This window comes from Hyla sarda, chromosome 5 (assembly GCF_029499605.1).
Source record: "Hyla sarda isolate aHylSar1 chromosome 5, aHylSar1.hap1, whole genome shotgun sequence".
NCBI classification, from domain to species: Eukaryota; Metazoa; Chordata; class Amphibia; order Anura; family Hylidae; genus Hyla; species Hyla sarda.
Window position 1 is genome coordinate 145,564,379 of NC_079193.1, and position 24,954 is coordinate 145,589,332.

Here is a 24,954-nt window from a genome sequence, read left to right on the forward strand (position 1 = left end):
CCCCTCGGTATTTAACATTTTGAAAAATCAATAATAGAAGAAGCTTAAGACATTGCACTTCTCCAATCAAAAATACATTATTTCCCTTCGTTCATACTTTTCTATTACTTTCATTATTTTCTAATTCTATTACTATTCCATAAATGGTGAATCTTTGAAGCTGTTTCTATCCAAGCCACAAAATACCTTGTCATCATTTTGTGGAATTTTTTTTCTGAGAGAAGACCGTATTGTATAAAATGTGTACAAATGACATTTATACCAAACATTTTAATTTCATAATATGAAATTCCAATGATAACTGGATTTCTATTTAAACATCCTTATAAATAACCACAAACTTATGTCTGCTCTAAAATTACCACTACAAATTAGACTAATAACCCACATAGGATGCGCTATTAGAACAAGCCCCTTAGGGATTGTGTGTCCTCAGCAAAGAAATCAGAGGAGGTAAGCAGAAAGACTTCATGACGTATGGCATTGTGTCCCATTACTTAATATTTATTTATAATACTATATATATATAGACATAAGCAAAAAAAAAAAAACAGCAGCACAACACTTTTTATAATGCCTGTTTCTTCATTAACATTTTATCATCCACCTCCTCTAAAAAGCCTCTTCCCTCACTTTGTTAAATCTGCTTTTACCCAGTGCTGTTTCTGCATTATTTTAATCTTTGCTTTCCTACTTTACATGCACTCTCAAATTTTAAACAAGTAAAATTTGTGCATTAGCTTGCCCTTTTTCATTTATGATTTATGACTGACAGGTTCCTTGCTGCAACTTAATGGTATGAGAGAGACATTATTTTAAACATTAAAGTGAAAACCATTTACAAGTATGATAAGAAAGGTCTGTTGACATTAATCTTTAAAATAGCCACAAGGTGCTGCATAAGCTGTGGCTTCACCAACAGGTGAAACTCAAGGGGGAAAAAAAAAAATGAATAAACCAAGTAAAGTTATTATACAACTTACTTAAGACTCTTTAATAGACAAAGCTGATGGTATTTGACATAGCTTTCATATATATATATATATATATATATATATATATATATATATCATACATTATTTAAAGATGTTCTTCATCAAACATCTTATTCAGACCATATTACATGGCTAGACTATTGCCAAGCTTTTACTCCTTCTTGGTTGTCAGCTGGTATCAAGTGTTACAGTCTGGTTGCCAATGACAGAATGCCTAACATCAGTTCACTGGGATTAACCCAAGCAACCATTACTGAGACCTTCAACACATTTTCCACAATATTGAGTAGCTGGAATAGGCAAAGAGGCTTGGCAGAAGTCAAACCAAAACTATATCTATTGCCGCTTTGGCCATATTTTCAAAGGGGTTGTACAAGGTTAAATAAGCATGGCTACTTTCTTCCAAAATCAGCAAAATATTTGTCTATAGGTTGTGACATTTCAACTAAGCTCTTAGAAAGTGAAGAAGACGGCCACATACAACCTATAGACTGATGTGGCACTGGTTTTGGAAGAAAGAATTGGGTTTACTGGCACAGGCCCCATTGACTTTAATGGCCTGAACAAAGTCAACAAGTTGACTATGTTTGAGTTATTTCTTGAAACCTATACATGTGTTTTCTTTGACTTAAAGGGTACCTCTCATCAAAAAAACTTTTGATGTATTATAGATTAATGTATGCAGAATAACTTTACAATTGCATGTTATTAAAAAATATGCTTCTTTCTATTTAATTTTCCACTTCGAAGAAATGACCACTGGCAGCAAGCATTTCAGACTCATGCTGGAGTCCTAAACACTACGAGCTGCCAGTCTGCTTTGTTCACAAAGGAGAACACTCAGAGCTGCCAGCCTGCTTTGTTCACAGCCTGTTTGGCTGTGAACAAAGCAGGCTGGCAGCTCTGAGTGTTTAGGACTCCAGCATGAGTCAGAAATGCTTGCTGACAGGACTGATCGGGAAAAATACAATAGAAAGAAGCATATTTTTCATTAACATGCTATTGGAAAGTTATTCAACATTCATTAATCTAAAATATATCAAAAGTTTATTTGATGAGAGGTACCCTTTAAAAGCATGGTGTGTTAGCGATTTTGAGTCCTGTAAAATACATGTGTATGTTCAGAAAATGGTTCAAAAGTAGTAACTAGCTGACACAAACAAAGTCAATAGAGCCTGTTCCAGTAGGTGTAGGTAAATGTTGTCTTGTCATTTTACAGGTTGCTAACATATACATGCAATGTATGTAACCCAAGGTTATGCTGGACAACCCTTTAAAGTTGTAGAATATTGATAAAACTACTACCCTCAGGTTGGTAAAACCGATAGATCGTTGTACTCTGTGGAGAGGATACATTATATTATCATACAGTTTTGCATATATTGGGGTTTATTTACTAAGAGTGGAGTGTAGGTTTCTTTGTGGGTTTTGATTTCCGACAGGTATTTTTCACAGTATTTACTAAGGTTTCCCTACATTTTGCACTTTTCTCTATGTTTTGCTCTTTTTACACCTGTTCTGATCTGTCTGGTTTTCATCAGCTCAAATCCACCACATTTTCTGTGGAAACCTTAGTAAATATGTTGGGATTTTTCAAAACTGTCGGGGACACACCCCTTTTGTCGGGGTCATGCCCACTTTCTTCCATGGCCATGCCCCCTTTACAGGTTTTTCTTATAAAATGGAGGGTTTTGTTTTTTTTGGGTCGCAAATTGTGTCGCATGGAATGTACAACACAATTTGGGTGCAAAACCCGACAAAAAAGAGTCGGGAGCATGTTAGTAAATATACCCCATTATGTGAATAATATCAAACAAGGAGCAGTAGGTGGAATGGAACACCATTTCTAAACCTTGTAAAGCGTTGACCTTTATAGGAGTAAAGACTTATTTGTGGTGTAAATAGTCTCAATAGTCCTACGCTGTTTTGGCTCAGCTCACAGTGGTGTTGAGCTCCTATTGTTAAGTTTTCCTTCTGGTAAAATATGCAACAGCTACATTGACTTACCTTGTAGATTTTGCAATGGTAGAGTCATTATTCCTCCTGCTGCTGCAGCTGCCACCAGGCCTTGAATATTTGTAAGATTGGCTGTAGGCAATGTCAGCACCAGTCCTTGCTGTCCCCCAAGTTGTCCAGCCATGTTAAAAGGGATAAGGATTGGCTGGTTGAGGCCGGGAGCACCCCCTGGCATCACTCCAGCTACAGCTGATGCCAGTTGTTGTGCTGCTAGCAGTGGCTGGAAAATAAGCATAAATATGAGTTAAGCAGGTATGGGGTTATATGGCTTAAAAGACAAACTCTACAATAGAACATTGAAAAGCATTTTATAAAGCTTGCCACTTTATCAATTGACTGAGTTATGTTTACAGTATACTGAACTGCAAATGCAAGGAATAAAGCATAAGATGTGAATAAAGGACATAAAAGCTAGATATTGCTTGAGCCGTTGTTTAGTACTCGCATACAATGTGAAGCTAGAACAGGATGAATAAACACAAGATAGATGAATTACCATTATCTATAGAAATATATTATGCTTTCCCATGGAATACATTTTACTTTAGTCTACAAACATTTCATTTGTGTATAATACAAAAAACATCTCCGTGACTAAAATAACCTTTTCTTCCCCTGGGTAATATGTACCCACCTGCAACAATCCATTGGTACAAAACTCTAGAGGAGATTTATTGATAATTTATAGTATGTACAGTCTATATGCCAGTCTCTCCCACTGGCCGTCAAGTGCAGGGCTGGACTTACAATCTTCCCGGCCATGCAGATACTTTCTCGGCCTTACAGATTATCAGTCCATGGGCCGCTCAAGCCCTGCTGTGGCTGCCAGACTCTTAGAGTGAGTACGTAGGAGTGTGTGGGGGCCTTGCTGCAGCACATGCCAGTCTTGGCTTAACTGTGCCATTACACTAGTGTGAAACTTGCCTTAATGAGTAGTGTGGGTATGACTAACAGGTAAAATCTGCTGTAGCAGGCCCCAGGCACAATGCTGCTTTTTAGTCCCACTCTGGCCCTGGTTATGTACTTCTTTGATCAACAGGGTGCACACCCTGTTGAGGAATTGCTCTCTTAACATAACAGGAAGGGCATTGTTTTTGGATAGTGTTTTAGTTGGAAATTATTGGATGCTGTTTGATGTCATGCCTGAAAACTGGCTAAAATGTATTTTGTATATCACATGTCTATATAATTTTGGGATATATATATATATATATATATATATATATAGAGAGAGAGATAATATATGTGTTGTGGCCAAGTTTTAGTTTTTTGTATTTAAGATTATCTACATATATATTATGTATTATTATTATTATTATTTTTTTTTTTGTAAAACTGCTTTCTAGTCCTGGGAAGAATGTACAATGAGAAAACATGTTATTCTCCAACAATGGGACACTGTATGGCCAAAAGTAGATGCATGTGTTTGAGGTGTTTAACCCCTTTAAGGACCAGGCCCATTTTGGCCTTAAGGACCAGACCAATTTTTTTTTTGCATTTCTGTTTTTTTTCTCCTCACCTTCTAATCATAACTCTTTTATATTTCCATCCACAGACCCATATGAGGGCTTGTTTTTTGTGTCACCAATTGTACTTTGTAAATACATCCCTCATTTTACCATAAAATGTACGGCGCAACCAAACAAATATTATTTATGTGGGAAAATTGAAAAGAAAACTGCAATTTAGCTAATTTTGAATGGTTTGGTCTTCACGCTGTATACTTTCCGGTAAAAATTACATGCTTTCTTTATTCTGTGGGTCATTATGATTAAAATGATATCCATGTTATATGCTTTTCTATAATTGTACCACTTAAAAGAAAATCTCAAACCATTTAAACAAAATTAGTATGTTTGAAAATGCCCTATTTTGACCACCTATAACTTTCTAATTTTTCTGTATATGGGGCGGTATGAGGGCTAATTTTTTGTGCCATGATCTTTAGTTTTTATCAGTACCACTGTTGCCTAGGTTTTACTTTTTATAAATTTTTTATGGATTTTCTTTTTAATAAAATGTGGCAAAAAAAGCTGCAATTTTGGACTTTTTAATTTTTTTTTCTCATTTATGCAATTCACCATACGGGATATTTAACAATATATTTTAATAGTTCAGACTTTTACGCATGCGGCAAAACCAAATATGTGTATTAATTTTTTTTAACGCTTTTTTGGGGGGTAAAATGAGAAAAACAGACATTTTACATTTTTATTGGGGGAGGGGATTTTTCAATTTTTTAACTTTTTTATTTTACATTTTTTTTTTACACTTTAATAGTCCCCGTTGGGGACTATTTATAGCTATCATTTGATTGCTAATACTGTTCAGTGCTATGCATAGGAAATAGCACTGATCACTATTATCGGTCATCTTCTGCTCTTGTCTGCTCGATCTCAAACCAGAGCAGAAGACCCCGGGAGACGGCCGGAGCCAAGTGAGGAGAACTAGTCCATGCTGCCATGCTGGATAATCAGATCCCCGCGGCAGCGCTGCGGGTGATCCGATCATCCATTTAAAGTACCGCACTGCCGCAGATGCCATGATCTGTATTGATCACGGCATCTGAGTAGTTAATGGCGGACATCCACGCAATCGCGGATATCCGCCATTACCGGCGGGTCCCTGGTTGCTGATAGCAGCCAGGACCTGCCGCGCATGACGAGAGCACCGTTCTGGTGCTCGCGGTCATGGCGGAGCGTAAATGTACATCATGGTGCACTAAGTACCACGACACCATGACATATATTTAGGTCCATTGTCATCAAGGGGTTAAATCTGAGTTTTGTGGATGCTAGGGCCTACTATGGCGCCTACTATGCTAGGGCCTACTACAGGAGGGTTATGCATTTCAGGGTTTGGGTTTTTATTTCTACAAGCAATGTTAATGCAACAGTTTATAAAGATATTGTAGACAAGTATGTGCTTTAAATTTTGTGGTAACAGTTTCTTGTTCTAGCATGACCTGCATAAAGTCCTGGTTTGAGGTTTTCTTGGTAAGGAGAAACACAAGTGACATGGATGTTATTTTGGCTGAACTGACTTCCACAGAAAAACATAAAAATCATGGAGAAAGTTTTCCTAGATGAGGGGAGGCTGGTAAAGCTACAAATGGGAGATGCGGGGGCACTGTGGTGAAAATGCCTATGTTTTTAAAGACAGTGTTGTAGCTGTGATGGTGTGGTGTTCCTATACTTTTAGAGACATAGGGGGAGATTTATCATTGCTTTTAGAGCATTTTTTTTGTCTATGTTTAGGTGCAGTTCAGGCGCAGGCAGCATATTTAGTGACTTTAATGCGTCTTTTGATATAGACAGTTTCACTCTTTTTGCCTACCTGTAGAACTTTTTCTTTTTGACCATGCAGTGGTCACGTATTTATCATTTACAACTTTTGTCAAAAGTTGCTATTTTGTGCGCAAAGGTACTTTTTGAGGCGCAAAGGTACACCACCTAACAGTAGGCGTGAGAATAATTTCTACCTTCCACAGTTCAACCTTTAACCTCTTGTGGACGACAGCGTCCCACTCCCCTTCTATGGCACGCGCTCAGGAGCTGAACGCAGGCTATCTCCACCAGGACCCATCTCTAATGCCAGACATCACCGATCACTGTGATGCCTGGCTTTAACCCCTTAGACACCACAATAAAATTTGATTGTAGGGTCTAAAATGAAAGTAAATGTCCCAGCAGCTCTGTGAAAGTAAGTAAAAACACCTTACCTGCCAAATTCAGGACCCAGGAAAGTGTCTACTTTGTGTATGTGGTAGAGCTATTCCCACCCACAGCAGAGCTGCACAAAATTCATCATCCTGCTGCACCTTCTTGATAAATAAGATGCACGCTAGTCAAACCCACCACCCAAATAAACGTGGGAAAATAGCTCTACTATAGACATTCTTTGATAAATCTGGGCCATAATGCATATTCATTACAATTTGTTGCAAAATTGATATCTAAAACTAACTAGAAAAGTAAAGCAGACAGACAAAAACGCAGAGCACAACATTGTACAATCTCACCAATATGGTAGTTTATTATACTTGTAAAACACATGTAATGCGCAACATGTGAACATGCCCTGGTGCTAGTGCCAGCATTACATTTCCTTAACTGACCCACCAGTGTTACTCTAAGCCCCCTGTTAACAGGAAATCCTGGAACAAATATGGGTACAAATGGTTAAAGTAATTGCTACTCACAGTCCGCTATTTTGTTGACTATGATTTTCAAACTCTTTTTCATGTCACTTTGTCATATGCCATTACAAGCAATCTTAAAACTTCATGACAGCATATTCTGTTTCTTACTTTGATCCTAAAGGAATCAATAGTCACAGTCATGGGCTATGTCATTAATGACCCCACTATTGTCAGTCTGCGGAGTTATAAATTATTAATGTTTTCTTCAGTGACAAAAAAAAGGTGCAAGCAATAAAGCGATCGTATCTATAGAATGTTTTCCTTTTTTTTCTTCTTGATATAATACTGCTCTACTGCTCATTGTTTACCCATCGTATTTTGATAGCATAACAGCTTTTATGTGGCTTTGAAGCTACAAGAACCTATTTACAGGAAAGTTAGAAGTAAATTGGGTGGGAAAGAAGAAAATATAGTGTCTACATCTCCTGAATTCCCCAACAATCCTTAGCTCAATCCTTAGCAGGAACTCTGCAAATCCCTACTTCCTGTTTTCCTTCTTTACACACAGGAAATGTTTACTGAGCCAATAACTGACTGATACTGACTGAGGCTGAGCACTGATGTACTATATCCCTTTATAAAATAACTGGAATTAGTCCCCAGAGAGAAAGGAAAACCATATTTCTCCATTAGGAATAGGTCTTAGAGAAAAAGGGTTAGATATTTCCACCAAGAATAATAGTAATATTAGGGATGAGCAAATCGAATCTGACGAATCCTAATTCATTACGAATTTCAGGAAAGATTTGCTTCACAACGAATCCAAATATCGCCACGATTCGATCGTACAAATCACTTCATTAAACTCCATTTGGTGCGGTCCAGGCTCCGGGGCATCTAAGATGGCATCCATGTCAGGACATGGGGCAAGGAACACCGGGAAGGCGGGAACACGGGTAGGCGGGATGACCCTGAATCACATGCAGCATGTCAGCAGCCAGCCACCCCTGTGTCACAGCCCTATATAATCGGCAGCCACCTTGCGGACAGTCACATCAGCATTCTATTGACAGAGAGCAGTGTGTGTTGCACAGAAAAGCATTTTTACTGCAGCGATTCACCTCAAGCCCAAATCCAGCGTAGAAGCACTGATAGGGAAGGGAGAGAGATTGAGAGAGAAAGTGCAATTTTGGGTGTAGTACACAGCAATTCACCTCAAGGCCAAATCCAGCCTAGAAGCGCTGATAGGGAAGGGAGAGAGATTGAGAGAGAAAGTGCAATTTTGGGTGTATTACAGCAGCTATTCTCCTTAATCCCAAATCCAGGCTAGAAGCACTGATGGGGAAGGGAGAGAGATCAAGGGAGTAAGTGCAATTTTGGGTGTAGTACACAGCGACTGTGTGCTGCAGCACTGGTGTGTACAACAACTGAAAAGCTAATAGTAGCCAGCCAGTTAGTGTGAGCAGAGTACTAAAAGCCTTAATCACCTGTTATTAGTGAATAATACAGGTCGTGTAGCGGAGCGTATTGTCCTCTATTAAGTGTAACATGTGCGTACATAGGTGGTGTACCATTTTGTTCCTGTTAAAGTCTTAAGGGCCTAGTTACTGTGAAAGGCCAGCCAAAAGTACACACCTGCTGCTTTTCTAGACAAATACTGTTTTAAGCGTAGTGGAGCGATTATACTCTCCTCATAAGTGCATACCACGTACGTACATCTCCAGGCTGTCTCATTCTGCAACCATATGTTCTCCTCATGCTGATGCCACCTCCAGGCTGTCTCATTCTGCCTCCATATGTTCTCCTCATGCTGATGCTAGCTCCAGGCTGTCTCATACTGCCACCATATGTTCTCCTTATGCTGATGCCAACTCCAGGCTGTCTCATTCTGCCACCATATGTACTCCTCATGCTGATGCCAGCTCCAGGCTGTCTCATACTGCCACCATATGTTCTCCTTATGCTGATGCCAGCTCCAGGCTGTCTCATTCTGCCACCATATGTTCTTCTCATGCTGATGCCAGCTCCAGGCTGTGTCATTCAGCCACTTAATGGTCTCCTCTTGCTGCCGCCAACTCCGGGCTGCGCCATTCAGCCACTATATGTTCTACTCATGCTTCCGCCACCACCAGGCTGTGTCATTCAGCCACTATATGGTCTCCTCTTGCTGCTGCCAACTCCAGGCTGTGTCATTCAGCCACTATATGGTCTCCTCTTGCTGCTTCCACCTCCAGTCTGTGTCACTGTACCCGCATGTGGTCTCCACATGCTGCTGGCACATTAAATAAAACTTTTTAGGTTCATCTATTTGAAATCTTAAATTTAAATGTTAAAAAATATCTTTAATCTTTTCAATTGTGAGGCCCTATGGTCTCGTCAGGCTGTTGCCACCTCCAGGCTGAGTCATTTAGCCACTATATATTCTTCTTATGCTGACGCCACCTCCACGCTGTGTCATATAGCCACTATATGGTCTCCTCATACTGATGCCACCTCCAGGCTCTGTCTTTGTGCTGCTCTGCGAGAAGGATTCTAATAGCGACACCACTATTCTGCATGTCATACTGAATAACAGTATTATATTACTAACCCAGCACACACTCTATGCGTGTTACAGCAAGGCAAACTGTTCTACACCCCTATTGAGGATCTCTGTAGACCAAAAATAGCCGCTTTTAATAGCGATTCGCCACAAATAAATTCCGATCGAAAAAAAAATTGGGGGAAAATTTGGCGAACCGTATGAATAGAATTTTCCTAAAATTCGCTCATCTCTAAGTGACATGTCAGAGGTTTTGATCAGTGGGGTCTGGACACTGTGATCCCCACTGGGTCCTGAACTCAAGGAGAATAAGTGCTCAGCTGAGCTTTGTGCCTCTTCGACCTTCCTCTATACTGTCAGCTCTCTAAGGAGATCAGAGCAGAGCTGACCATAACTAAAAGAGTACAGGTACTCTTTGAAGCTTTCAAATGGGAATAGGTACCAAAGAGGTCAAAAGTCTACAGTTTTCTATTGGAAATTCAAGTGAACATTGTGTTTAAGCAAAAAAAAAAAAAAAAAAGCATACTTTTATAATATACAATAATATATATTTAAATACAATTTAATCTAAACTCAAATCAATTCAGAACTAAAAAGGGGTCAAACAGGGCAGAGAATCACTGAGGTCGAACAGCAAGACCTAGCCATGCATAGAAGCTAAACTCCTGAACTGTGGATGTTACATAGAGCTTTCAAACAATGTGAGCTCCTCCAGTCTTGATATTACACACTTGTCTTCATCTGACACAAACCTTCTGTAGTTTGCAGAAACTCAACAGCTACTAATAATACAAATTTAATGATTGCCAAAAGCAATATGATTTCAAAAATCCCCCAGGAGATCTTAACATACTCGAGATGCTATATTCTACATTCACCTGTCCTTTCAGCAATGCTGCTTACTCTTTGAGATCACAAAGTCAAGCAAGAGAACATAAAGTGTGTGTCATAATAACATGCATTACATTAGACGTGAGGCACTTCATTGTATATTCACACACCAAAGCATTTGGCCTAAATATGTATGAGTAAAGAACAAGTGTACTAAATTGTTTCATAACAGGTTTTCTAAGTTTAATATATTCAAGTCTAGAATGCATAGCTACTTCCCTCCAGAGGCTTGGCCTAACTAAAAATTACTTTATGCCACACTAATTCATGGTGGTGGCATACACCGTAAAGCAACCCATATATATTTTAATGTTGTCTACTGTATCATGACTTCTAATTTACTTGCTTAAAGGATATTCTATTAATGACTAATCTTTGGAAACCCAGTCACTACCCAAATTTCTGACCCCATTTCATTTCCTGACTGCTCCAGCTGGCATCATTTTGTAGACCACTGACTATGATGGGCTAACCATACTGCCTCAGAAAAAAAAGGTAAGCAAAGCCAAAGTGGTATTGTGGTCAAAACATTCAGACTCCAATTGATCATACACAGACTGAATATCTTACTGTTATACCATGAATTAATTTACTACCATGGACAACCCTTTTAACCCCTTAACGACCAAGGATGTAAATGTATGTCGTGGTTTGGCGGTACTTCCCGCACCAGGACGTACATTTACGTCCTGTGTATGACCGTGAGCATCGGAGCGGTGCTCGCTTCATACACGGCCGGCAGCAGCCGGGGACCCGCTAGTAATGTCCGACATCCGCTATCGCACGGATGTCAGTCATTAACCCCTCAGATGCCGTGATCTGTACAGATCACGGCATCTGCGGCAATGCGCATAATAAAATAGATGATCGGATCGCTTGCAGCGCTGCCGCGGCGATCCGACCATCTGTAATGGTGGCAGGAGGTCCCCTTGCCTGGCTCCGGCCGTCTACCGGCATCTCCCGCTCTTGTCTGAGATCGAGCAGACCAGAGCAGAAGATAGCCGATAATACTGATCAGTGCTATGTCCAATGCATAGCACTGAACAGTATTAGCAATCAAATGATTGCTATAGATAGTCCCCTATGGGGACATAAAAAGTGTAAAAAAAAAGTTGAAAAATGTAAAAATAAAAAGTAAAAAAAAGTAAAAAAAAGTAAAAAATCCCCTCCCCCAATAAAAATAAAAATTGTCTGGTTTTCCCATTTTACCCCCAAAAAAGCGTATTTTTTTTTTAAATAAACATATTTGGTATCGCCGCATGCATAAATGTCCGAACTATCAAAATATAATGTTAATGATCCCGTACAGTGAACGGTGTAAACGTAAAAAATTTTAAGTCCAAAAATGATGCTTTTTTTGTCACATTTTATTTTAAAAAAAATGTATCAAAAATCATATAAAAGTTCTGTATATATGCAAATGTGGTATCAATAAAAAGTTCAGATGATGGCGCAAAAAAACGGCCCTCATACTGCCCTATATATGGAAAAATGAAAAAGTTAACAAAGCCTTACTGTTCAGCTGCTTGAAAGGACCTGCATTAATCCTTGCAGCGCTTTTCTATTTTTATTGGTGGTGCAAGGAACTGCAGCGTTGCCCCGTTCACTTGAATAGGACATTGCCGCAGTTCCTTGCACCACCACTACAAAGAGTTCGGCAGTGAAAGGATCAGCACAAGTAAACAGTGAAGAAGCAGTGGCACCCACACTATTTCTGCTGCCCATTTAAACAGTTGATTGGCATTGCCAGGAGTCAGACCACAGCCAATATCACATTGAAGGCTTATCCACAGGCTAGATAATCACTTTAGGCCAATCTACAGCAAAACCTTAGCTTTGCGAAACTGTGGTAGTAAGGCTTTCTACTCCATTACTATTTCTATGTGTGAATGTATGCTTACCATCAGCAATAGAGGAAGCCACTGAATAAAATCATCTTTAAACAGCTAAATGTGAGCGCAGAAGAATGAGCTTGAGCTACTTATCTAACAGTCAAATCTTCTCCGCAGGGAGCTATTTTGTCTAACAAGCTGCTTTTCCATATTTAATGCAGAAAAAAGCGTTGTGACACATGTCTTCAACATTTCCAATTTATGTGTCTTGCATGCAGAAGTTATGATAAAAATGATTTCTTCCTGAAAGTTCTAGTATATATTATGGAAATATTGTGATCTAGTCACGAGTCAGTTGTACAAGTAACGATTAAAGGAGAACTTAACCCCAATACAAAGGCCCATGGCTATGTTCACAAATGGAATGTTTTCTAAGAAGTAAAACACCTAAAAAAAACATTCATTTTACATCTGTTTTCCCCCACTGAGTTTAAAGGATAAATTCCTGACAGTTTACATGTAGTAATATGTGCATGGGACTTGTTTTTGGTGTTTTTTTGTCTTTATTTATGCCTTTTTAGAGTTTTAGCATGTAAACAAACACGCATACATAATTGCAGGCAAAGGCTTGAAACACCTAAAAATAATCCCACAAAGCTCTGTTAAAATGTGCATAAAAACACTCCAAATAGCTACTGTACTCTACAGAAGCAATGTGAGAAAATATAACTTTACTGAAAGAGTAGTAAATGCTAAAAACAAGCTTCCAGCAGATGTGTTGTTGAATCCACCGTAAGTGAATTTAAGCATGTCTGGGTAAACATACAGTATGTCTATCATAAAAAAATGATAATAAAGAAATGATATAGCAGCAGGCTAGAAAAAAAACTTAACTATTGTAAAACACTGTGTGAACACAGCCTATAACGATTAAATGGTTTAAGTGGTTTTCAGTGGAGATATGCAACAAATCAGTGATCATAAGGGCAGACAATTTTCTGGACTTCCTGGGCCAGTACTTCTAGTAAAGAACGCTACAGTCAACCTCATTCCAGGATAAAATGGCTGATAACAGGAAACAATATTCTGCATTCAACTATGCCTTAAATGTAGATAAGTTACATTTAGGTACAACGTCCCCTTACTGAAAAGTAAGTATAAGCCTGTAGAGTAACTGATGGGCCTGGGAGATTCAGCTAATTAATATGCATATTACATGGTAATATATTTGGAACCTCCACCCCGTTTCTCCCCCCCCCCCCCCACCACCACGCACCACACACACAAAACCCCAAAAGACTGGGCACTAAAGGCGCACCAGTCTTATAAATACCCTATCATGACATGGCCAACCTGGTGATGGTTCTCCTTTAACATAAGCTATCATCTCTATTTAGTGAGCTTTATGTATTTTTACATAGTTAAAATTACAACATTTCCTGTGGCATGCACACTTCTCAGCAGTGAAATGTTAACCATAAAAAATAGATGAAAACCATTGTAAATAAACACAAAAATAATAGCATAGTAGGAAATGATTCTAGAATTCATAGAAAAGATTTTATTACCTGGTGCCCAACCGAGAATCCTGGATGAGACTGGCCCGGGTGATGAGGATCGTTTGTACCCGACTCAGCCGGCACAGAGTTCCCTCTGCCCCCTGCAATGTAAAGAGAACATGTGTCTTATTATGTGAAGCAGAGATCAGCACGTTGCTTTTCACTTGTGATGTCACGGAGCATCAGACTGACAATGATATGCTTAAATGGTTTATCAATAACCTGGCGCTCAAATCACTTATCAGCTGCATAAATTATGCTAAGGCTCATTCAGAGCAGCCGGCTCATTCAGAGAGATACAGCGATCTGACAGCGGAGAAACTGAGCCTATCATCAGGAAGGCTAATGCGGGTCATATTATCCAACAATTTACATACATGACTTGCCAGCGTGACTGTGTAGTGTAATTTCTTTTCAAGCTCCGATGAGCGAGAGCTAGTGTAATTCCTAAACATGGTACAAATAAAGAAAGACCAGCAGCAGACTGACTATTTACTACTGGTCCAATACCATATTTGTCCCAAAATATACAAACAAAAACAATACATGTAAAAAATCAGTTCTGCACCTTTATTGTATCTCTTCCTATCACAAGCTGTCCATGCATAAATAACGTAAGTGATCACAAATTGTTTCAATAGTTTCCATTCATTGTTTACATGCCTAATCCTTGTACGCCACTAACAAAAAAGTGAGACTGGCTAGTTTGTTTGGAAGGATTCACAAAGCACGATCCCCTCCCTTCAGAGACTGGGACGCAGGAGAGTATTCCAACATGATATTGAGCCCAAACAAACCTCCAAGGTGACCACTGCCTTGTTTTTTTGCAAGGAATTACCGTACTTCTATTAAAAAATCTTAATCATTCCAGTACTTATCAGCTGCTGTATGCTCCTTCCTGTCTGACCACAGTGCTCTCTGCTGACACATCTGTCCATGTCAGGAACTGTCCAGAGCAGGATAGGTTTGCTATGGGGATTTTCTCCTGCTCTAGACAGTACTTAAAAATGGACAGAGATGTCAGCAGGGAGCACTGTGCTCGCAATGTGTTCCAAAAAGAAAATAATTTCCTCTGTAGTATTCAGCAGCTAATAAGTAATGGAAGGATTAAGATTTTTAAATAGAAGTAATTTACCAATCTGTTTAACTTTCTGGCACCAGTTGATAAAAAAATAAAATAAATAAGTACCCCTTTAAGGCAGTGATGGAAAATAATGGTGGCCTCACTAAATATTGACACTTTGGGCCCAATTGGTACTCACTTTTGTTTCCAAGGTTTTGACATAATGGCTGTGTGTGAAGTTATTTTGAGGGGACACAACATTAAACACTGTGATACAGGCTTTGCACTCACTACTTTACATTGTAGTGGAGTGTCATTTTTTCAGTGTTGCCATATGCAAAGATATAATAAAATATTTACAAAAATCTACAGCCCGCGGGCCACATGCGGCCCGCCGATGACATTTATCCGGCCCGCCGCTACCTAAGGACATCCCTGTGTCCCGAAAGATGTTTTCGGGACACAGGGATGCGCTCTCGGTGGCCCCGCATTTACTTTAAAACGCAGGGACCGCCAGGACATGGCGCATGCAGGCACGTCATTGACGTCCCGCGCGTGCACCCATAGCAACGGAGTGCGGAGGAGCGGAGCAGCAACCAGGACGTGTGCTGGCCAGCTAGGTGAGTGTTACCAGCGGCACATCAGCTTCTGTGCTCCGACCTCCGCTCCTCTGGTCCCGGGACCTACTGCTATGGCCGGTACGGAGGAGTGGTGGTTGGAGCACTGAAGTGGGGCAGTACACAGGCATACAGCCTCCAGCCATACACTGTATGGCTGGAGGCTGTATGTCTGTGGGGGAACATATTGCACCTAATGTCGGGGAACTATACTGCACCTACTGTGGGGAAACTATACTGCACCTAATGTGGGGGAACTATACTGCACCTAATGTGGGGGAACTATACTGCACCTAATGGGGGGAGCTATACTGCACCTACTGTGGGGGGACTATACTGCACCTACTGTGGGGGGACTATACTGCACCTACTGTGGGGGGGACTATACTGCACCTACTGTGGGGGAACTATACTGCACCTAATGTGGGGGAACTATACTGCACCTAATGTGGGGGAACTATACTGCACCTAATGTGGGGGAGATATACTGCACCTAATGTGGGGGAGCTATACTGCACCTAATGTGGGGGTACTATACTGCACCTAATGTGGGGGAACTATACTGCACCTAATGTGGGGGAACTATACTGCACCTAATGTGAGGAACTATACTGCACCTAATGTTGGGGAACTATACTGCACCTAAAGTGGGGGAACTACAACCTAATGTGGGGGAACTATACTGCCAACCTAATGTGGGGGAACTATACTGCACCTAATGTGGGGAACTATACTGCACCTAATGTGGGGGAACTATATTGCACCTAATGTGGGGGAACCACAACCTAATGTGGGGGAACTATACTGCCAACCTAATGTGGGGGAACTATACTGCACCTAATGTGGGGAACTATACTGCACCTAATGTGGGGGAACTATACTGCACCTAATGTGGGGGAACCACAACCTAATGTGGGGGGGAACTATACTGCCAACCTAATGTGGAGGACCTATACTGCACTTAATGTGGGGGAACTATACTGCCAACGAAATATGGGGGAACTACAACCTAATGTGGGGGAACTATACTGCCAACCTAATGTGGGGGGAACTATACTGCCAACTAATGTGGGGGAACTATACTGCCAACCTAATGTTTGGGGGGGGGGGCAATGCTGCCAACCTGAAGTGGGGGAACTATACTGCCATCCTAATGTGGGGGGGGGACTATACTGCCATCCTAATGTGGGGGAACTACAACCTAATGTGGGGGAACTATACTGCCAACCCTAATGTGGGGGAACTATACTGCCAACCCTAATGTGGGGGAACTACAACCTAATGTGGGGGATCTATACTGCCATCCTAATGTGGAGGGAGCTATGCTACCTACCTAATGTGGGGGGAACTGTGCTGCTTACTTAAAGGGGTAGTCCACTAATAAGATTTATAAGTGTGCATAGGAATTTGTTCATAGTTTCTTTTTTTTAATCTATAGTCCGGCCTTCCAACGGTCTGAGGGACCGTGAACTGGCCCCCCGTTTAAAAAGTTTGAGGACCCTGCTCTAGAGGACCAAAGACTCCTGTCAAAATTATTACAAGATTCCCTGCTCCCCTATGTACATCACATGGTACTGTTAGGCACCATGGAAACTATGTGATGAGCAACAAGGCACATATTGAATTTTTTGCTACTCACTGAATATTTGTTTGGCTGGAGGTGTAGGGCAATGAGAGTAAGGGGCAATGCTTTAGCATTGCCACTTGGCTCTAGATGGCACACTCTGCCCCTGGCCAAGTGAATATGAACTGAGCAGCAGTCATACAATGTACAGTATGCTAGGCTGCTCAGTAAGTACAAGAATAGGGACTACTGTCTACCGCAGCGGAAAATCAGCTGCAGACAGCCGAGAAGAGCCTGCCCCTTTTCAAATATGCAGTGGGAAACCTGCAAAAAAATCTGCCCGTGTGAACGTACTCTTAGACAGGAGTTCCTGCTATTGTGCCAATTCGTCTGAAGCTATTTACAAAATTTTTTACATTTGAAAACAATTGATTTACTCATCTCGGACAATAAGCAAAGTTCACTAGGTGCACCGGGAATGTATTTTATATATATGGATGTTGACTCAATGAATGAGATTACACTTTCATCTCTACATTATTTGCCTCTAGAAGAGGCAAATAATGTAGAGATGAAAGTGTAATCTCATTCATTGGGTCAAGATCCATGTGAGGGATTGTCTTCTGCAGCTTAGGTCTGTGGTAGGGCCTTGGGGTGTAGTGTAGTTGGGGTGTTGCTTCAGTAGATGAGGGTTTAATTTAACCCCTGTCACTCATGATGCCAGGGTGCGGGTTAATACGCTGAGGTAAATCTTCAGCCTATCGCCACCCTTCCCAGAAACGATAGGTGCGTGCTTAAATGAATGAAGGTCCACAATAGGGATGAACTTGAACTTGTATAAACTTTACTGAAGTACTTGCGGTACATCCAATTAACAGCAACAGTCTTAGCAATACAGTCTCTATGTAGTACGGCAGTTATTGACAGATGCCACGGACCATTAGCTTATCCAAGAGGTTATTAGAATTAGGGGTGATGCAGAGATCCGTCCGGATTTAGGGGTCTGTTTAGGTCCGGTGATCTTGCAGACTTAAGAGGGATTGAAATAACTCACAGTTCTGTAAGATGGCCGTTGCCGCAAGACTTGGGCCTAGTCACTGCTGACGACCGCTGCGCAGATCCTCCTCTATCAGCAGCCCACGAGGAAAGAGAGCGCTTAATGGCCACCGCTCCCTTATATGGGCAGGGGCAGGGCCGTTTTGGATTGGTCCGAGTCAGCTACAATGTATGGTGGGCGATCACCTGACTTCCTCCAAAGGTCCTTGAACCATAAAACCATAGAGTTTTGGAATGCATCACGTGACCCACAGGTCCTGTGACGCCACAACAAGGTAAGTATACATTATATACATATATACACTTAGAATTTGAATAGTTTTAACTATTTAAGGGGTGACAAGGGGCTAACTATAGATGAGGACCCCACCGGTAACTAGGGACTCTGGGGACCTCACCACAAGGTAACGGATGCAATCCGGTACTGGGATACCACAGGTCCATTTACTTTATAGAGGCAAAGCTGCAGTGCTGGGAGCCGGCTCAATGATCATTTTAAGCCATTCTTGTCTATAACTAGCTATGTCTCTTTTCCTTTATTGGATATATTAGTAATTACACTCAGTCAAACATTCTTCTTGTATTACCAACAAACTATCAATGACATCACAAGCTGCTTAGTTTAAAGAATCCATACGATATATACCCAATACAATCTTCTGTATACGTAGGTCCTTCCAACAATGATAGAAATGCCATGAAACATGATAGCACCACACGGCCACTTATAACCTTTTCCACATACAACTGCAGTACAATGATTAAAAAGACTGTTACATTGATCTATCGTTAGGTCTGAACCCTGTATTATTTACCAAACAGCAGATCTCCTCTTAATAATTTAACAATATCTCAGTACATTACAATGGCAATAAAATTGACTCCTACATATAATTCAATGGAATTCCTATCTCTATGGCCCCATGTCAATCAGAGAAGGGCTACAAAATAGGATTATGAAATAAATGTGCAAAGCTATAATGCGTAAATTTGAAAATCTGATTAATCTGTAATATCCTTTGTGCAGAAAGTCAGAAATGGACATTGCTCTGGGAATACTTACAAGCACTCAGCTGAAATATCTAAATTGATTTTGGAACAAACTAATAAAAACACAGAGACTTGCTGACATTTTTATAAAGTGATTTCTGTCAAAATACGTCTGGCATTTAAATGACCACTGTCATTTCCAGACCAGGAGAGGATGCCCTATTGTAATCCTAAGAAACAAAACAAAGAAAACAATTCCTTGAAAATATCACTCATGAAAACAATGATTTCTTTCTTACATTGAAATTAGTTGGTTATTGGAGAGCAATTTTTTTCCTTTGGAGGTACAGTGGATAATAATGGGGTTAATCAATATAGCATAACATAGTATATCGGACATCAGGTTAGACAAAATACTGTATGTCAACCCTTGAGATAATCTAAGGTTCTACAGTCTAATCGTGTAAACTTATGCCTATTTAATATATATACAGTGACCCCCCGACCTACGATGGCCCTGACATACGATCATTTCAACATACGATGGCCTCTCAGAGGCCATCACATGTTGAAGGCAGCATCAACATACGATGCTTTTTAATGTCGGGGCCATCGCATAAACGGCTATCCGGCAGCGCAGACTGCTTCAGCTGCCACTGGATAGCCGTTTACGGTGCCCCATGTGGTCCGGTGACGATCACTTACCTGTCCTCGGGGCTCCGGCGCGTCCTTTTCGGGATCCCTGCATCGTCGGCGCTCTCCATCGTCATCATCACGTCGCTGCGCACGCCGTTCCGTCATCCAATAGGAGCGGTGTGCGTAGCAACGTGATGGCGGCGACGGAGAGCGAGGATGCCGGGGAAGCAGAGGCCTTGCAGGAGCGTCGGGGACACCTCGGGGACGTGGCGACAGCAACATCCAGGGCAGCGGGGACACGTGAGTATAACCTCCAATACCAGTGGTCTTCAACCTGCGGACCTCCAGATGTTGAAAAGCATGCCGGCTGTTGTAGTTTTGCAACATCTGGAGGTCCGCAGGTTGTAGACCACTGTCCTATACTTTACATTGCACGGCTCCCTCAACATACGATGGTTTCAACAAACGATGGTCCATTTGGAGCGGATTACCATCATATGTTGAGGGACCACTGTATATATATATATCAGTTGTCCGGCATAGTTTCCCTCCATCGTGCACCGGAGGAAAACTGATGCTTGGACTGATCCAGGAAAGGGGAACCGGAAACAATAGACACTGGATGCCATACAACTGATAACAAAAGATGCACGTTGTCATCAGTTGCGGCATGAGTTGCATCAAGCTTTAGGGTACATTTCCACACAGCGTATTTGCTGCGTATTTGCTGCTGCGTATTTTATTTTCTCTGTTGAAGTCAATGGGTAGGAAAATACGCTGCACCAAATACGCAGCAAATACGCAGCAAAATACGCCGTGTGGGAACGTACCCTTAGGCTGAGTTCACCTACGCTGGATGCCGGACATATGTCAACCCCGCCTTACATATTTTGAATTGGGTGGGTTCTTCTCATAGTGTAGAAAATATGACATATGAAGCTACCACAAAACCTTTGCTTGCTGTTTATGCTGCTGTTTGCATTTTAGTTTAGTTTCCTGACAAATATGGGGGGAGTCATTTCTGGCTTTCTTATGGGGTCTGTGAATTGTAGAAGCTGTAGATATACCTGTAAAGTCCTTTTCTAAGGGAGAACAGCACTTTAATCTCTAGGGTGGAACTGACTGAAAGCTTAATACAGCATTATGAATAAAATAAGTAACGTATTCTCTCATATTTTATATTTTTCTTTGAGCTCAGCAGCATTTGTTTAGTCTTTATAAACTAATATATTAGAATTGGTTTATAGAAATTAAACTTCAGATACTAAAAATAAAATCCCTGAAAAAAGAACTGACTGATTCATGATCGATAGATTTTGTAAAACACATAGTCAACCATTTCATTTTCTTTTTTATTGTTTGGTAAACAATATTATATTTAGCAATTTTATCATTGAGATTGCTGTAGATGTATTTGGCTCAGTATGCTGCACTCTATATATTTCAATGTGCAGTATAAATGCAGTACTGTTTCATTACTAAGTTTCCTTATAGCGTGTGTGTTTGAAAATTGGATCCGAGAAGTGATGTTATAACATATTGTGCTAACACAATCTAATACAGTTCAAACAATGGGTAAAATAAATAAGACATTGTAGGTGAGATATAGCAGGAAGAGCCACTCTATGTGCAGCAATGAGCATCCGCTGTTTGATAGTCCATGCATTTCTTATGAACTATGGGTGTACATACTGATTCTGCTGCAGTCTACCACAAATGTGTTAACTCAAACATAATCATCTAAGGGTCACTGGGATCTTCTATGTTTCCCGTGATATTAAGACGACATTTCCTACTCCAGCTGTTGACAATGAAGGCTATATATTAAAAAAGGATACTTCTGTGAATGATTATTTCACATTCATATTGTTCTTTAGAATACCAAGAAAAAGTAAATGATACCATAAATAAAACCACAATATATATATATTACAATTTTTACTGTTATACTGTATATACAATGTATATATCTTTTTAAATGCTGTAAGTCCTTGCGGGAAGGGCCCTCCCTCCTTCTGCGTCAGTCTGCAATTTTTTCTGTGTCATGTTCACTGTACCTGCATGAGTGTCATGTATGTTAACCCTTATCAGATGTAATGTGCCCTGGAACCAATTGTTCTATATTAAATAATACTAATAATAATTAATTATTGTATATTATTATTATTATTATTATTATGATTGTTGTTGTTATTATTGTGAAAGGCTTTGCTCACCTTTGTAACAAGTTTTTATTATATCTCCAATCTATCTAAAACAAACCAATTTTGCAAATACCACACATTGTTTTAAAATAATTATAAAAAAAACTCACATGATTTTGTTACCTTAACCCTTTAAAGTGAAGACAATGGGATTTTGGACTCTCACTGCTGTTATCGAGCTCCTGCTTGGGGGCCTGTAGCCACCAGTACTGTTTTTTTTTTTTTTTTTAAATCAGGTGTAATTCTAAATCTCCCTCCCCCTCCCCGCATCATGCTGGTCCTGGTCGGCCGTCAGTCAATCAGAAGCAGCGATCTCAACACACAACATAACGGCAGTGACTGCCCGACTAGTACCTGCTCTAAATCTGCTGCACAGGGCTGGTGCAAGGATTTTGCCACCCTAGGCAAAACCTCATTTGATATATTTCTCACACATGTATGAGATATAGATATACAAAACTGCTGGAGGCACCCTGGGAAACACTGGTGTGTATGTATACATATCAACGTGTGGTGACCCACGGTGTATGGCGGGACCACGGGGTGTAGCGGTGAAGGTGGTGAGGGCCAAATGGTATTAACCACTGGGGCAAGATGCTGTTAACCCCTATTGTTCGTGACACCAGGAGGTGGTTGTTTGGTGTAGGGCACCGCCGACAACCACCCCAGAAACGGCATATATTAAATGAGAGTCCAAAGCAGGTTTTGATGCAACTGGAACTTTACTGAAGAAGGCAGTATAACATTTCTTACAGGGGTGACCGGGACTTACAGGGAACCTCTCAGGCTTGCTTGGACTTGTAGTGGTGATAATGATGGTGCAGGCCACTGTTATGACTTTGGTAGGGACAGTAGAGACTTGACTTGTAGACATAGATGAGACTTACAGATTAGATGTGGCTGCAGACTTGTAGGCTTTGGTCTAGCTGAACTGGGCTGAACTTGTACAGGACTGGTGCTTGCTTTACTGTCCAGGAACTAAAGACCTAGTGTGGAGACTACAGCCCTTTATATATCAGGAGGCTGGACTAAAGCCCATTGGTAGCGGGTTGCCTGTTGTTACCTGTGCCTCTGGAACTCTGGGTATCAGGTGATCACATATCACATGACTATGTCACATGACCTTAGGAAGGTCCTATACAGTTTAAACATCCTAATAACCTGTGCACATAGCTTAAATTCATTGTACAATACCGATAATAAACATACAGAATTAATGTACAATAGTAATCATAATAATGATCTAGGGGGAAAACCCTGCAGGAGAGCCCTGTGGATTTGAGGGACTCTACCTGAGGGGACATTAGGAAACTGTACAGAACCATTCTGTACCAAGACACGACAAGCATTTCCCAACCAGGGTGCCTTCAGCTGTTGCAAAACTACAACTCCCAGCATGCCCAATTGCATTTTTGCAACAGCTGGAGGCACCCTGGGATACAAAATACACAATATATATTACATATCAGTGTTCCCCAAACAGGGTGTCTTCAGCTGTTTTAAAACTACAACTCCCAGCATGCCCAATTGCATTTTCACAACAGCTAGAGGCACCTTGCAATTCTCTCCCAACCCCTCACATACAGGGCCGTGACACTAAGGGACTTACAGGGAGCTGTCTTCGACACTGTGGTAGGTGCTTTTGCCTGTAATCTACTAGCGCCAGAGGGGGAGGTGGGGGTCTTGCTGCGGCTAACACAGTAGCGGGATAGGGTGGGGGCAGTGGGCCGGTGTTTTTTCTTGCACATGCCGCGTAACAGGAGAGGACGTGACAGGAGGGGGAGGGAGGCCCGGAGTTTGTTGCGTGTGCCGCTAACATAGTAGCTGGGGGGGGAAGGGGGTTGGTGGTGTGGGTGTGGCTTGCACGCTTTGCGGGTGCTAAGCACAGTAGTGGGCTGGGGAGGGGGAGCAGCGGGGAGTATAAGTTTACACTTGCACGCTCGACAAGAATTGAGGGGAGCTGAGTGAAGGGAGCTGTGTTACGCTCATCTGCCAGCCAAGGGAGTGTGGGCACACAATAACTTTTTTTTTGCGGTGGCCGGATCAGCTCCCCCATCAAGAGGGCGCTCTGGGCAGCCGCTGCCTATCCCGCCTATTGGTGATGCTGGCCCTGCTGCTGTATATGCTGGAGGGGACCTGTGGGGGGCGGGGCTGAAGGTCCTATTGAGCAGATCAGTCGGAGAAAAGAGGGAGAGAAAAAGCCTGGTGAGTATTCCTACTGTGGAATATTCTGCTGGTGTGAAGTCCCTGTATACAGCATTGTTTCCCAACCAGGGAGCCTCCAGCTCTTGCAAAACTTCCTGCATGCCTGGACAGCCAAAAGCAAAGGCCAAAGGCATGCTGGGAGGTGTAGTTTTGCAACAGCTGAATGCACCCTGGTTGGAAAACACTGGTATACAGTATACACCCATTTACAGGGTAAGGGTAAGTAATGTAATTCTACACAGTGGGGGAGATTTAACAAAACCTGTTCTGAGGAAAAGTTGACCAGTTGCCCATAGTAACCAATCAGATTGCTTCTATCATTTTTCAGAGGCCTTTTCAAAAATGAAAGAAGTGATCTGATTGGTTGCTATTGGCATCTCGGCAACTTTTCCTCTGGACAGGTTTTGATAAATTTCCCCCAGTGACCCCACCAGCAGAACAGTGAATGCAGCTCTGGACAAACTCAGGAGCAACATCTGCTATACTCCAGAGCTGCACTTACTATTCTACTGGTGGAGTCACTGTGTACATCCATTACATTACTTATCCTGTACAATACTGTAGAAGGTCCAAATGTCCAGATAACTGGCATTATTTATTCGGCCCTGCTGATCTGTTTATGCAGGTTTACCGGATGTGAACT

General features: G+C 41.3%; 1 protein-coding gene across 7 annotated transcripts in view; it reads right to left on the reverse strand.

The window, feature by feature from the left end:
• POU6F2 (POU class 6 homeobox 2) overlaps window positions 1-24,954 on the reverse strand; it is a 715,277-nt gene that overhangs the window by 319,096 nt on the left and 371,227 nt on the right. For 5 of the 7 annotated variants that reach the window (XM_056520455.1, XM_056520451.1, XM_056520454.1 and 2 more), the window contains exons 3-4: window positions 13,986-14,077; window positions 3,003-3,231 (exon numbers count right to left, since the gene is read on the reverse strand). In XM_056520455.1, coding sequence (XP_056376430.1) covers window positions 3,003-3,231; window positions 13,986-14,077 — 321 coding nt within the window. Of the gene's footprint in view, window positions 1-3,002; window positions 3,232-13,985; window positions 14,078-22,878; window positions 23,135-24,954 lie in introns of those variants that run through there. The other 2 variants (XM_056520457.1, XM_056520458.1) reach the window with 2 other exon arrangements.